Here is a 15,306-nt window from a genome sequence, read left to right on the forward strand (position 1 = left end):
AGAGTTTTTAATAATTATTATTCAATTAACCAAATGAATTAATAAATTAACCGTTGACCACATCGAGTCTGAAACTACAGCGCCGTCGCACACGTGACGTCATCAAAATCCGCCTAATCTTCACTGAGCGCCGAAATCAAACAACTGAGCTTTATGTTTATCGGACTGCAATTAGTTCAGACATCGCCTTCACATCCGTCCTGTTTGTGTAGCTTTTAGCAGTTTAAACTGTGTACAATTCTTGTACCTCTGATCTGAGCTTTGAGGTGGGTGTCCCGCTCTGGAATGACGTGAAAATGAACCCTGCGCACTGAGTCCAGTGTTTTCCTGTTACTCCTACGCTTTCCTAATCTTTATAAACAGACGTCACAATCAGCTATTTTGTAAATTCTTCACAGACACCTAAAAATAAGTGATTTTAATTGCGTCGATGCATTTGGCGTCATTAGTCAACCACTTCAAAGTTGGTTTCACGAACTTATGGCTAACACTAAGCTAACACAGTAATGGAGGAAAGCTCATCGCGTCCTTCAACTGCCAGCAGTGTTTTTCGAGAATCTTTTCTGCAGAAGATTTTGGAGCGGCTGTGTGTCACCCAGTCTCTAAAACTGCGGCCAGAAGACACATCTCCCGTCACTGTAGTAGCTCTCCATCGGTACTTGGCTGACTCTGGAGAGGCGCAGCAGCAGGATGACAGCTACAGCTACGACGTGACGCTCACAGACGGAGTGTGGAGAGCAAAGTGTTTTCTCCACTCCTCTTTAAATCATGTGGTGCATAAAAACTATCTGAGGACCGGCACAGACATCAGCATAACGCAGTGCTCTTTTGTTTACAACGAGAGGAGACTAGGGCATGGTTATCTCTGCATTGAGGATCTCACGTGCAGGACGGATACCTGCACTGTACGGACATATGACAAAGATATCAGTGCACTTCCTATACTAGTCAAGCATGGCATGGAGAGGACCATCTCTTTGCAAAGTGATGTGCCACTTCAGGTGAGCCGTAAGCACTACCTCCCCCTGTGGAATAATGATGACCCGGATGGAGAGATGTGGGCCTCTGAACCTCTCTCAGAGAACACTGTGCTTGATGGTAAGTCTGAAGAGGAAAAATATCTTTAGTACTCTACAAACTATATGCAATCTTAAAGCCATTTGTGCTATTAAAAATTCTTGTCAACAGTGTCCAAGATCACTTTTCTGTGTAATCTGGAAGGACAGTTTCAAAACCTACAGAAACCATTCCCTCTTCTTGTAAAAATAATACATAAATCCAGACTGAGATATTATGGAAAATATGGGCTCAACATTGACTATCCTTATATGGTGAGTTTGAGTTTAATCTTCAGTGTATATGTTTTATCATTAGTCAAATTTTCCTTTCTGGTTGTGACGACTCTTCTGTGATATTGCAGACCTATTTTGAGGTGGCTGATCAGAGTGGCACTATGTCCCTGGTGCTGTGGAATGACCTTTGTCCTGAGTTTTACCAAAGACTTCATGAGGGCACAGTGCTGTACCTCCAAAATTACAGTCTGAAGCGGAGTTATCTGAATAGGTCGCGCCCACACATGGACCATTACAGAATGAATGCTTTTAACTCTGTGGGTATGTAGGACGGAGTTCTCTAAAATCCCTTCATCTTTTTTGTATAGTTTATTTTAAATGTTAAATCTATTTTTGTATAACAATTAGAAGCTGTCTTTCACATCACACTTTTGTTATTTCTGCAGAAATCTGCCTCAACCCACGTAAACCAGCCTCAGTTATAACTATAATTTCACCAAAAAGTGTGCTACCGCAGTGGGGGTTACCTGAAATTTCATACCGGTTCATCACTAGGTTACACTGACATTGCCTTTTTATTTGGGTCATAATAAAATATCTTGTATATTTACCATATATGTTTGTTGTAGGTCAGAGCTGAATCAACTATCAAATAATTTTGTTTGTGACATTATTGGTTTAGTAACATTTGTGGGACGTGTGGAAAGGATACGATGTAAAGCCAACAAAGGTATGCAGTTTGTAAGACTAAAACTTTATTTCATGAATGCTGATTTACAAATTCAGTTGTTTCTATTGCCTTTAGGTCTTCCTGAGAAATACTGGACATATCGGTGGATTCATGCAGTAGATGGCACATCTGATCTCCCTCTCATCATTGAAATGTTTTCATCTTCTCAGCCAGAAATATTTAGTCACATTTGCCCAAGTATGACACAAATTATTATTATTTAACTCCACCATAGCTTTTTTATCGTGTGGTTCAAGCTAATATAGCGTGTGTAATATTTCTCTCACTTTTGCAGTGACGTACCTAGTTTGCACCCAGATGAGACTTTGTCATGTCAATGGGGGGCTACCTTACCTCACAAGCAGTTGCGAGACACGGATGTTCATAACAGGTTAGTTAAGTTTCATCTGTTTTATTATGTTGGCATGTGTTTTATTTCCTAAAAGCTGTTGATGTTCTGTTTATGATGTGTCAGGTTACCACAAAGGGCAGCCATATGTGAGTGACCCAAAAGTCAAAAGCTTCATACAGTGGACAAAGACTCTGAAAGACAATGTCATCCTCCAGAAAACCACACTTGGAGGATATTATAGCTATCCCCGAGCTCCTAAAATATTCATCCAGTCAGTGGAAAGTGCATCAGGTGACAATGATAATATTTTAAGTGTTTTATCAAACTTACTCTTTGGTATTACCATGTCATTAATGCATTTGTAGGTCAAGTTCCACTAGTTGCAGCAGCCGACCTAAAGAAGGAGTTTGAGACGCTACAGTACAGAGAACATAAAAGAGTTGCGATTCAAGGACAGATCATGGCTGTGCAATTCATAAAACGTCAAACGTCAGACAAGAGTCCATGTCAAACAGAAGAGCCACAGGTAGTAAGTAATGTCTAGCATTTCACTAATTTCTACAGTACATTTAATTTAGATTTTTTTCATCAGGTTCCAGTAGTTTTGACCCAGTTGTGTGAAGAAAATCAAGATGCCAGCACTGACCATTCTGTTTCTATGGATACAACTTTGAGTCAAATCAACACAAGAAAAAGAAGATCTCAAGTAAGGTATTACAAATAACTAGGATTAAACTTTTACCCATTTGAAGCTACTGAGTTTCCTGAATCATTGTATTAAAATCTTTTTGTAGAAATGGAAAACAGTCTTCAGAAGATGTCACAGTAACTAAAAGGTAACTACAATTATTAAGCAGATATTATTTTTCTTTTAATTTACAAGTGTATTGTAGTGTATGTGTAGTTTTGAATATTGTGTAGTGATCATTTCCATACTGGAAAGTAATTATATGTTGCTCTTTTAGAAGCATCAGACATGAGAATATAGTGGCTGAACAAGAACAGAACAAGACTGACAATTCATCAGATAAAACTGAGAATTTCCAAAGTCAAGGTACAAAAAACTATAGTTTTAACAATGTTTGGAGATCTTATGGTTTAGTTCTCTTACAGGATCTGGTGTTACATCCTGGGAGAGCAGTGATTGGCTGACACAAAAGCTGAGTGTGTCAGAACATTTACATCGAGGCATCTTGTATGAAGACAGCATTTCACAAAGATTTATGTTTGAGGAAAAGAATTCTCTGTTGCAGTGGAGCAACCTTCATCCAGCACGGTTTAGCCCAGAGCACTCCAGAGACCCAATCCCACCTGTGGCTTACCCTGGTTACTACAGAATTACCATTTTAGGTACACACAATATACTTTGCCTTGTCCAGCATATTTGTTTACATGTTATTGTTTCCTAAATGCCCTTTCCTTCTATGAACAACTCTTTCATTGGACAAATAATGCTCTCCTACAGGTTAGTTGTGAAATCAAGGTAACCTACTTTCCGTTTTTGAATCACTGTTGAGTCATATGGTGGAGGCCTGTTTTTTGGACACCATTTTGTACAGTTTTTTGTTTTTTTAATGGCTGAAATCAATAGCAGTCAATAATATTTTCTTAACCTATATCGCAAAACTAATACCAATACAATTACAATGAATAGTTAAGTGAATTTAATGTGAAGTTAATAATTGGCATATTCTCTAGTTAATAAGCTGAAGACCCTCACAATTCTTACATCTTTACATAAACGTTGTATTTCCTTTTCAGTATATTTTATTGAATAATTCTCTAAATGACAATCATGCAACAGTGTGTCTTTCAATATTACTGTCTAAATAATAGATGCTATAGATAATGGACTCTTTACCTGTGCATTATTGACTTGTTTGTTCTAATTATCGCACCACATACACATCAGCCTGACCAGACAAACAAAATTATGTATTAATTATTGGTTGCCATACGTTAATCTGAGCTGTATGTGTTAATGTTTCATAGGCGTAAACAGGCAGTTAGCTGTAGATGCTGCTTATGTTCCTGTGGTGCACCCCAATGAGCCTTGTGCAGTGGGACTGTTACAGGATCCCCACGGCAACACCATGCTGTCCTGCCTCTCCTCTGGCTTCCTGTGCCCCCTCAGCACTGATGCAAGTCAATCAATACATCCACAGCCAGGTACTAGTCGCCACACGTTCATATTGCGACATTTTAATTAGTTAGATATTCCATTCAATTTGATGTATATTTTTAGAGGAGATTTTGGAAACCGCTGGAGAGTTGGAGGGTTTACATGTGGTGTGCGTCCTGGACCTGTGTCATCTCGGTGGAGACCAAGTGGAAGTCCTCATCAACAAAGTGTACAAAGTAACAGAGGTTTCTCTCCAATAGACTTTTAGTTTACTTGTGTCAAATTGTGTTAGTATTATTATGTAAAAGATTCATGCCATTCTCAGATTGTTTATGCAACTACTTTTTTACTTCTATAAATGCACAAACCCCTTGTAGTTTTCTAGGACATGGACCATTGCAAAGAGTTTTTTTTTATAGTGCACCCAAATACGCTTTTCTGTGTTCCCATGCATTAAAAACCTTTTAATAAATCTATGTAGTCACATTTGGTTAGAGTAACCATACATGTTTGAAATATTTATTTTCCATTTCACAATATCCAGGTTTAAATTTTGCATTTAGTGGGTAAACTCTGTGTAGTTGTATTTTAAAACAATATAAATACCTTTTTAAAGCTGATTTTGATTGTAAATAAACATGAAAATTAAACAATACATACATAACATGAGACTGTGCAAAGCTTTTACTTCTAATAAGACACTTCATTATCTGTTACAAAATTACTTTAATTTCAAAATCATATAACATACATATCTATTAAACATATAAAATAAACCACTATAATATAGTCTCAACTTTGTACATTCTATTTTACAATATGCTTATTCCTGCACTGAAACTGCAGAATGAACTGTGTCTTGGTGAACCTTTTACAGAACATTAGATGACTTTATGACTGTTCACTTAAATTTTAGATTAATTTCACACACTTTCCAAAACGGTTACACCAAAAATCAAGGCAATTTTTTACTCTGCGGCAGAATCTACAGAGACTATAGACACAAAGATTCACAAAACAACAGATGCAACATAAAACTAAAGCTGAACTACACGCAGAGTAAAAAAAAGAAAATGTATGAACTACTGCAACGTCACTCAGCAAATGATTTTATTTCCCATCTCTCCAGGATAGTGTGCAAGAAGTTTACTCCACGATTATGCAACTACCTAAATGTATGAGCTGAAGATGTTCTCTAAAATGTCTTTGGGTTTTTTTCAAAACAATGACCACAGACACAGTTAAATTATTTGATCTTTGCCACCTCTAGGTTTTTTGACTGAGTGAAAAAGGAAAGTGTTGCAATGATAAACCTTACTTCAGTAAAGCCATCCTCTAAATGAAATGTAGAATTGCACTTTAAACAAATGTGTTGAAATATTTCTTCTTTCAGATAATTTACAAATATGGCATTTCAATGAGTTACTATCAAGACAACTTCTCAGTGAAGACCCAGACATTCAGGCAAATAGAATAACATTAAAAAGATTGGGAGGACCTTTTAACACCTCATCAATCGCTAAAATGAATATCCTAAATTTCTTAATTTTGTAATTTGTTTTAAATCTTGAGAAACACTAATATATAAGCAGCATTGCTTCATATTCAAAGATGTGTACCTTTTGAAAATTGCTGCTGGATTTAAGGAATGTAATAATATTTTAATTAGAAAAATACTTCCATATAAATTACATGGTAGCATGGCTTATTATACACATCTATATACATATGCAACACAGAGTTTACAGTAAATTACAATAAAAAACATTCTTCTCAAATTGAAATTGCACATAGTAAAGTGTAAAACGGCACTGGACATACACACTCGTAGTGGTCTGAAAATCAGCAGCAGTTTTCTGGGACTGTAGGGTGAGCGTTAACACTAAGAACTGGTAAAGGGGGGGTCAAAAATGAAAAAGATCTCTCATTGTATTAACTTTGCTTGTTTTGATCACGATGTAGAAAAACAGCATTATGATCTGTCATTAGTCAATAAATATGTATTTACTTCTGTATTCACAAGGAATGACTGAGTGCAGACACATGCACTTGTCCTTCAAAAAACCAACACAGTTTCCACTGAAACAAAAGTACAACGTTCAATGTGTTACAGTACTGAGAATGAGCTGTGTAACATTTAGCACATTGTATCGGGGTAAATAGTAATGTTTGTATCTAGCAAATATATTTAAATTAAATTAAAACTGCTAATAGATGCAAATGAGCAAGCATACACATCTGTAACAGTTTTCACAATCACAAACACTACGACACATAGTTGTGGTGACCTTTCAATGTGTAAATGAATACAAAGCCAGACATCGTATGTATGTCATGTAAATAATGAAAGTAAATATTGTTCAACTTAGTCTTTGCTAAATGGGACATGTGAAGGCAGTAAATAACAGATCATTTTCAATATAAATCTATTGTTTGATTCAGGTTTGTAAAACAATAAATTATGACCTATGAAAATATAACTTTGTATCCCAAATGGACCTGAGCTGAATTTTTAAAGCCGTAATCAGACTAAACCATCAAACTTTTACCATGGACAGACCATAGTTAAAGGCACAGTTTGACCCTCCTCCAAAGTTTTACTGCAAAGTTGTGAAAAAAGCTTTCTGTGAGAAAAGAGGGAAAGAGCAGTCCCATTATTTCTTATGACAGATTGAGGCTTTAAAAAAAAATCTGAAAAAAATGTTTCTACTCTCCAAAAATGACAATATTTTTTAACTGTACATTAGTTTAAGATATGATTGCAATTACAATTCTTGTCAAACTAGGTGAATGGTTTTCAGTGATTGGGATTGAGGTTGAAGGATTATTATTGGTAGGAACAACGATTATATTCCTAGTTTTGGTAAAGAGTGGTACCAAAGTGCGGACACACACCTGACTGAAAATCCTTTCTTGGATGAAACCTTTCCACTTGATCACACAAGGGAGTAACTTCCTCTCAGCTGTTACCATTAGTCGCACCGCTGATCACAGCTGGAGCCCTGGGCCCAGGTCTAAGCTCCTATGGCTCTGGTCCTGTCCAGACCTGGCCCTGCGGGTGACCTCCATCTTCTGCTGTAGATGCACTGACCAGTCCATTTGACTGGGTTTCTACAACATGTACTTTTACTTCCAAAAGTGGCAGTCCTAACCAGAGCCAGTCTCAGTGCTACCGAGTCAGCATGTTGCGGAAGTCACTGGCGCTCTGGTTTTGGGAATGTGGGTATTGCCGCTGCTGCTGCTGTTGCTGCTGCTGTTGCTGCTGCTGTTGCTGTGTTGGCTGCTGCTGAATATATCCCACTGTGCTTTGCTGTGGAACATTTGTGGTGTGCAAGAATGCAGAAGTAGATCCAAGTCCTTGAGTCATCTGCAGAGAAAATAAAATGCTACTTTAAAACGAATCTCCCTTTTCCAGGTGCTCTTTACATTTTAAACACCGTCTTGACATTATAAATCTTTGCTGACTGGAGATGATTGATCGGATTAAATTAGCAGGTTTAATATCTGCGCAAACAGAGCAAGATTTTATCTGTTGTATTAGCTGGTGTTTCAGAGTGAATAGCAAAAGAAAATTGAAATTTGGACTCTACCTGGACGATTGAGGGATAACACAGACATATTTCTGAATGAATGGTAATGACTTATGTTCAGTCATCAGCATGTATGAATTGCACTGATACTTGTTGAGGTGGCAACTACCCTCTCAGATTCTGAGCATGGATGGATGTAAATAATAAATAAATGTATTCAATATTTAGTTCAACTGCAGTCTGTTTTTTGTTACTCACAAGTTGTCCTACAACTGTTTTAGATCTGTGGCTGAACTGTAAGACATTTCCTTGCTGAGGAGGGTCTAACGACCTATTTCCTATAAATGTCGGTTAATCTGACTGTCTTGCCCAATGATGTTTGACTTTCTAACTTTCTATTGGTTATATCAACCGTTTTATAAAGCCCTGTAAGGTGACTGCTGTTGTGATTTTGTGTGTATTATACAGTGGCCCTTAAATGGGAGTATACCAGTAGATAATTACAGCACAGAATTAGCATGTACCTGAAAGAACTGCTGAGGCTGCTGTAGCTGCAGTGAGTGGCGCGGAGCCTGCTGTTGGGGGTGGTAGGCTGAGTGCGACTGATGTGAGATAAAACTGTTGTGTGGGATCATGACAGGAGACGTGAACACTGGAGAGGGCACAAGCACCGCGTTACAGTTCACCTGCTGCATGGAGAATGAAGGTGCAATAATCTGCTGCTCCAATGTGTAACTGTGGGAAAAAATAAAATGTGTTAAATGTGTTAAAAATCAAATAAATATTCCCAAAGAAAAATCTTACATAGTCTGGGGAAGGCCCATGTTGCACTGTGAAGACTGTGAGGAGACACTGCTGGTTGGGACAAGGGTCTGCATTGGCTGGTTCAGAAGCATGCTGTGGATGATAATATGTTTTAGAGGAAATGTCTAATATAGTGGGTACATTGACATGGCCAGTAAAAATCAGATCCCTAGAATAATCCGTTAGATCTGATTTTTGGTGTATGTTTACAAGCACAAAAGAAATCTGCACATCGAACACCTGGTGGCATTTGACAGCTAATCCATAGATTTTTCAATTGTATTTGAAAATACAATACATTTTGTCCTTGTCAAAGCCTGCACAGCTGTGAACAATCCGAAAGAAATCAGATTACTCATCAACTGTTTACATGACATTTCAATAATCTAATAACTCCAGAAATCTGACTTTAGCTTGCTGGTAAACATAGTCAGTGTTGTAGAAAAAAAATAGAAATGATCATAGTGAGTCATTTCTTTTATTTTAAATCATCATAAATAAGGTGAGTTTGACAGTGCACTGTCCTGAAAAAAAAATAGCTTCAACCTAAACAAACATGTACACATTAAACTGCCTTGTGTAAATGCAGAATTTATATATGTAAATAGTGTGGGGATGTTGTGAGTGATATTGAGACGAAAATTGTATTAGTCATTATTACCGTAGCTGTCCGTCTTGACTGAACTCGTTGTCAGAGGGTCTTTGGTTTGCGTCCTGCAGAGGTCTTGTATTGGTCTGGGAGAACATCATGGGGTTACTATAAAAGGGCATGGTGAGGCTGGTGTTTGTCTGCATGGGTAAACTCACAGCCTGGACTTGCCCGCTGCGCCCAATCCTCGGCTGCACATAAAACAACAAAAACACTTATTTACAGCTGCACATAAAACAACAAAAACTTATTTACAGACAGAAAAAGCACAATCCATCTTTCAGCAGACTGTTCACATTATTCATTAATATTATATACAATATATATATTTTATATTTTGCTGCTGACACTTAAATACTGCTAGTCTGGCAATAGCAAATAATACTCAAATGACAGACTCCAGCAGAGTATTTGGAAAATAGAATATAAACTCCCTCTGGTCATTTAGTCATCATCCTCACCTTTATCAAACACACAATACACAACTAACAAACCTTAGTTAGAGCACATTAAGTATATTGTCAGTGGTTGCGGAAGGTAATTTGCTAAATTGCTACTACATTTTAATTCAATTTAATATTGTTTGTTTAAAGTACAGAAAATGGCCTTTGATCTGTGTCAGTTACATACATACACACTTTCATGACCATTAAAACACACTTTAAAACCCCACTTGATAAAGTTAATAAATAAGTGAAGACAGTTTTTTATAGACATTTTTGCCTGGCTCTTGAGTTCAGTTTGTTCATTTATTTACATGTTTTTACTTCATTATTTAATTGGGAGTTGTTTTGGTTAAAAGGTGCTATACCTGCGCTGATGGAGAGCTGTTTTCTCTCATGAGTGAGTGAGGTGAGGAGCTGTGGGCTCCGCAGGCCTGTGGTTTGGGATGTGCTGCGTGTTGCCTGATGACCCCTGACCCCTGGCTCTGGGGGGCCGGCCTCCCTGGACCCTGCTGCTGAGGGGGCTGCTCTTGGCCAAAGTCATTGTGGATCGGCTGCTGTAACATCATCTGTAACAAATTTAAAAACTCATATTTAAAAATCAAATATACCTGTAAAATCCCTGCTGCCATGGCAACTTCCTTCGGTGTAATAGAAATTAATTAGCTGATATCAAAGACGTTAAAATGTGCTGACCTGCTAATTAAATATTTTTGGGCTCTTTTAGGGCTGCACTCTGAACCAAATTATTTCCTGTATATTCACTGTCCAATTACAAAAAGGATCTCAAGTGATACAGAGTGAAATTACTATGGGTGGCCTCTTGGTGGGGCCAGATCTCTGTTTCTAAAAAAGAAAGAGATAAGAGCCCAAAGGGATAAGTGGTTTAAATCTTATACAATAACTTATATCACAATATATTCTTTTATCTGTTATTCCTGAGCAAATATTATGAAAAATTACATTAACATTACCAAAACTAAGCTGTCCTCATATGTGCCCTGTCTAGCCCCGCGTGTCCCAGCGTGAGTGCTCACCTGCAGATTAGCCAGGTGGAGTTTCTCTTTAATGTCATGGAGCTCTTGCTGTTGAGTCTTGATGTCAGCCTGCAGGATGCGTGTCCGCTCCTCCAGCTGCTCCTTCAGCTGGGTCATCACCCCAAGCTGAGGCTGCGGGAGCTGGTACAATGGAGAGGGCTGAGGGGGCTGTGGGGGGGCTGGCTGCTGAAACAGTGGAGATCAAATGTGGTTTAAATCCACAAGTGTCACTTTTGATTGAGTGACTACGGATTTAAATGTGTTACAATATCGTTTCCTTACAATTATAATATTCGTTCTGCGTTCTGCGCAGTTCTGACCACTCATAGAGCACAATGGAATCGGGAGATATGTTTTTGCTCATATAAATCAAAAAAATTTTGATTGAGTGACTATCATCAAAACAAATTTTGAAGAGCCATATATTGCTAGAGAAAATAGCAATATAATAGCTTAAAAAATGACACTCCTTAAAATGTAGCATAAAAACAATAAATAAATAAATAACACAATCTCCAAGTCTCCAAGGAGATGTTATTGCTTGCTTGTCTTGTCTAGATTAATGTTACACAGTATGGCATTAAACAGATGTAGCTGATCCATGTATCATGCTGTGGAACATTCTAGACAAACCAATAACATCTCCAAGGTGATAAGCAAGTGACAGACCTGATAAATGATTTCCTAACCTATGTGCAATTTGTGAGAATTTGATTTAGATTACAACAAATAACTCCACAATTGACATATAATTTTACCAAACTAAGAAGTGAATAGTGTAAATAAAAAGGGTAAAAGGAAAGGGGGAGGATAGCACCAACCATGCCGGAGTGCTTGCTGCAGGTAGGAGAGACAGGGAGGCTCAGTTGGGGAACGAGGTCAAAGGAATTTTGTCTTTGTACCAAATTCTACAGAAGGAAATGACAAAAGTGTTCAGCACAATCACGGACATGCTTTTGTGTCAACTTTGAACAACATATTCAAACTGAACATTTCATCTTCAAAGATTGAATAAAGGTAAACACAACCGTTATTTGAACTGACCTTTGAACTGCTGGGCTGGAGTCTGGTTGTCTTCTCAGTCCCAATGGAGGAGGGCTGCCATGATGGGGTGCAGGCCTCAGTGTAGCTGTTAGCTGCTGCAGGAAAGCATCAACACAATCAATACTCTTCTACAGCAGGTACTTTCAGTTTTGTTTCATTATTTTATCATGATGGTGACAATTATATGATTTTTAAATGTTTTAACATACATAACCTATACTCATTTCTGGGATGCAATTTTTAACAGCATCCTAAACAACAACTATACATCAACTAGTAAAACTAAGTAAATGTTTAAATGACATGATCTGATTAAAAGATAAAAGTTGTATTTTTGCTTAAGAATGTGTGTTAGCTTGCTATCAAAAAATAAAACAAGATACCATATCCTTTAGACATCATGTTCCAATGATGTTCAAAGAGGAAAATGCAGGCACTAGTGTCAACTGAGTCAATAGCTTATTCAGTAAATAGAAAAACAGCCAATTGGGATCACAAGCATGGGTGTGTTTATAATGCACTAGAGCTGTGACAAATGAAGAGTGTTGAATTAAGAAAAGCAACAGCAAAACATGCAAGTAAGTGAAAGCTAGCACACATGACAGAGAGTGTAAATTATTTTTAAAAAGTGACTCACAAGCTGCAACAAGATAAGAGCTCAAAACGTCGGACAATAACATTTATAAAAAATAATCACTATAATACAACTGTACAACTCCTTTGATGTTTTTCAGTCAGGTTTTAGACCCCACCACAGCACTGAGACTGATTTTATCAAGGTGACAAATGACATCCGCTTGAACACAAAAAAGTCTGAGTGCTGCTTTTGACATTGTGGATCATGGGATCCTCTTACAGAGACTAGAGGTGGGTATCTCTGGTATGGCACTAAACTGGTTCAAGTCTTATCTAGAAGACAGGACAGGAAGTACTTTGTTGAAATTGGAAAACGTGTCTTAGATAAAATGTCTCTGACCTGTGGGGTGCCCCAGGGGTCAATCCTGGAATCCCTTTTGTTCAATCTCTATATGCTGCCGTTAGGCCAGTTAATACGCAGCAATAATGTGTCCTACCACAACTATGCATATCAGTGTGTGGATGCAAAAAACTTTCTTGAGCTAAATTCAGACAAGACTGAAGTATTAGCAGTCACCTCCAGCCTCTCTCTAAAACCTTCAAATCAGGCTCGGGGTAATAATGGACTCAGCCATATTAAATCAATAACGCCTGCAGCTTTTTACCATCTAAAAACATTGCAAAAATAAATACTGTCAAAACCAGACTTAAAGAGACTTATCCATGCATTTGTCTTCAGTAGGTTAGACTACTGTAACGGCCTGCTCACTGGCCTCTCCAAACGTGTGTTAAGACAGCTGCAGTACATCCAGAACGCTGCTGCTCGGGTCCTGACAAGAACCAGGAAGTACGAGCACTGGCTTCACTGGCTTCTTGTGGTTCAGAGAATAGACTTTAAAGCAGCTCTGCTTGTGTACAAGTCTCTCCATGGCCTAGCACCACAGAACATCTCCCACATGTGAGAGCCATATCCATCATCTCACACTCTGAGGACTTCAGGGACCGACCTCCTGCTGGTGCCCAGAGTCAGGCCTAAACATGGGGAATCAGCGTTTCAATTTTATGCAGCTAAAACCTGGAACAGTCTTGTTGAAGATGTGAGACAGGCCTCTGCTTTGACAATGTTTAAATCCAGACTCAAAACGGTTATGTTAGCTGTGCATATGACTGAAAGGTCTTCTCTTTCAATGTTTATTTTATGATGATTATTTAAGTTTTGATTTGTTTGTATTTTGATTTTAATGTATTTCGTATTCTGTAAAGCACTATGAATTACTTTGTGTATGAGTTGTGCTGTACAAATAAACTAGCTTTGCCTAATATAATAAAACTGTTGGTTGATATGACATTCATAACCTATACATTATCTATTTGTAACAGAATTGATTGGTTCCATTACTGATAATACCTTCCCCTCACTTGTAAATATTCACACCAATAATTTATGTTTACAGCATTTACAATAAAAAAGGACTCACAAGCAGAGTCTGACAGTGCAGTACGGGATGACTTTCGAGAGCTATGGGATGATACTGAGTGTGCACCGCTGTTCCTGTCCCGCGGAGGGTCTAGTGTGGAGCAGATGTCCAAGTACAGCTCCTGCGCCTGGGACACAGAGTAACACTATTCAGCTGTCGGGCTTTACACATCATAACTGACTTTGAACGGAGCACTTTAACCCTTACTTTAACTGACGACGGGGCTATCTCAGGAGGAGACAGCTCCTCAAGGCCAAATGCTCGCCTCCGCTCTGCTCGGACCTCTGCATAACTGTATGAGTACAACAAAGACCATCTGTGAGAAATAATATATGTGCAATGTTACATGTAATGTACTTATACAATGATACAAACCTGACTACTGTGTGAGTGCAGACAATGAATTCAGGTTTGGAGTTCCACTGGTGATAGGTGATGTAATAATGTGTTTGCAGCCATATCCACTGCTGGCCTTTGGTGAGGAAACGGTAGTAGCACGACTTGCCTTTACCAAACTGCATCACTAAATTATAAGAGATGCTTTTGAGCACGATACTATTAAACAGTTATACATATGTGCCATAGAATCATATGAACATTAAATCATAAAGTATTACGTATTTGCAGACTCACTTACATTGCCTGTGACACTGAGCTATTAGCTCCAAATCATCCACATGATAGTAATCATAACCTGACGTGCCAAGAACCTCAAATGGTAAATAGCCAATGATTGGTGAAGCCCTGAAATAAAGCAAGTGTTAAACAATAGAATAGAAATATAACATATTTTGTCAGAACAGAACTCTACCTGTGATCTAAGAATAAGAACTTCCATTCAAGGCTGTGTCTAGATGTGAACTCATCACAAGCGTCTTCCACATTACATAAATCCTTTGGAAAACAGAAATAAACAGATATTACTTTTAAAATAAAATGAGAAACATTCCATACACACATACTAAGTTTGAATGTAATGTTCAAATAAGCAATAAACATTCTAATCTACATTACACCGTTTGTGTCATATCTAAAAACACCCAAACACAAGTTTTTTTTTGATTATGTACATACAAAGTGATAAAGAACCTAATCTCACCTTTAAGAACTGAGGAGTGACCAATCGTACAGTAGCAATGAGGCAGACCTGCTCCTCCAGTGACGACTGCAGAGTTCTGGGTAAAGTCAACTCCAGACCATTACAAGAAGACGTAGGCACTGTCAGCAGACAATTTAATTCTGTTCAGTA

General features: G+C 38.0%; 2 protein-coding genes across 9 annotated transcripts in view; one reads left to right on the forward strand and one right to left on the reverse strand.

Annotated features, from left to right (window-relative positions):
- Positions 1-70: 70 nt before the first annotated feature.
- On the forward strand, positions 71-5,068 carry radx (RPA1 related single stranded DNA binding protein). The gene is made up of 15 exons (XM_055226719.1): positions 71-1,098; positions 1,189-1,331; positions 1,421-1,613; positions 1,739-1,847; positions 1,922-2,022; positions 2,098-2,220; positions 2,318-2,413; positions 2,498-2,665; positions 2,740-2,900; positions 2,967-3,085; positions 3,169-3,210; positions 3,340-3,428; positions 3,488-3,724; positions 4,367-4,543; positions 4,620-5,068. The coding sequence occupies exons 1-15, from the start codon at positions 507-509 to the stop codon at positions 4,754-4,756; spliced, it is 2,487 nt and encodes an 828-aa protein (XP_055082694.1). The 5' UTR covers positions 71-506; the 3' UTR covers positions 4,757-5,068.
- Positions 4,983-15,306, reverse strand: part of npas2 (neuronal PAS domain protein 2) — a 30,477-nt gene continuing 20,153 nt past the window's right edge. For 2 of the 8 annotated variants that reach the window (XM_055226715.1, XM_033978719.2), the window contains exons 9-22: positions 15,157-15,275; positions 14,869-14,951; positions 14,695-14,801; positions 14,433-14,580; positions 14,265-14,349; positions 14,058-14,184; positions 12,004-12,098; positions 11,781-11,867; positions 10,960-11,142; positions 10,291-10,491; positions 9,492-9,670; positions 8,831-8,923; positions 8,551-8,761; positions 4,983-7,863 (exon numbers count right to left, since the gene is read on the reverse strand). In XM_055226715.1, coding sequence (XP_055082690.1) covers positions 7,666-7,863; positions 8,551-8,761; positions 8,831-8,923; positions 9,492-9,670; positions 10,291-10,491; positions 10,960-11,142; positions 11,781-11,867; positions 12,004-12,098; positions 14,058-14,184; positions 14,265-14,349; positions 14,433-14,580; positions 14,695-14,801; positions 14,869-14,951; positions 15,157-15,275 — 1,916 coding nt within the window. In that variant the 3' untranslated portion in view covers positions 4,983-7,665. Of the gene's footprint in view, positions 7,864-8,550; positions 8,762-8,830; positions 8,924-9,491; positions 9,671-10,290; positions 10,492-10,959; positions 11,146-11,780; positions 11,868-12,003; positions 12,099-14,057; positions 14,185-14,264; positions 14,350-14,432; positions 14,581-14,694; positions 14,802-14,868; positions 14,952-15,156; positions 15,276-15,306 lie in introns of all 8 variants that reach the window. The other 6 variants (XM_055226712.1, XM_033978717.2, XM_055226717.1 and 3 more) reach the window with 5 other exon arrangements.

The sequence above is a fragment of the Periophthalmus magnuspinnatus genome, chromosome 14, assembly GCF_009829125.3.
Source record: "Periophthalmus magnuspinnatus isolate fPerMag1 chromosome 14, fPerMag1.2.pri, whole genome shotgun sequence".
Lineage (NCBI taxonomy): Eukaryota > Metazoa > Chordata > Actinopteri > Gobiiformes > Gobiidae > Periophthalmus > Periophthalmus magnuspinnatus.

Bases quoted from the DNA above. Each gene is read 5' to 3' on its own strand.
- radx (XM_055226719.1), top strand. From the start codon at position 507: ATGGAGGAAAGCTCATCGCGTCCTTCAACTGCCAGCAGTGTTTTTCGA. The intron at 2,023-2,097 runs GTATGCAGTTTG...TATTGCCTTTAG, and splicing joins ACGATGTAAAGCCAACAAAG to GTCTTCCTGAGAAATACTGG. The intron at 3,086-3,168 runs GTATTACAAATA...ATCTTTTTGTAG, and splicing joins AAAAGAAGATCTCAAGTAAG to AAATGGAAAACAGTCTTCAG.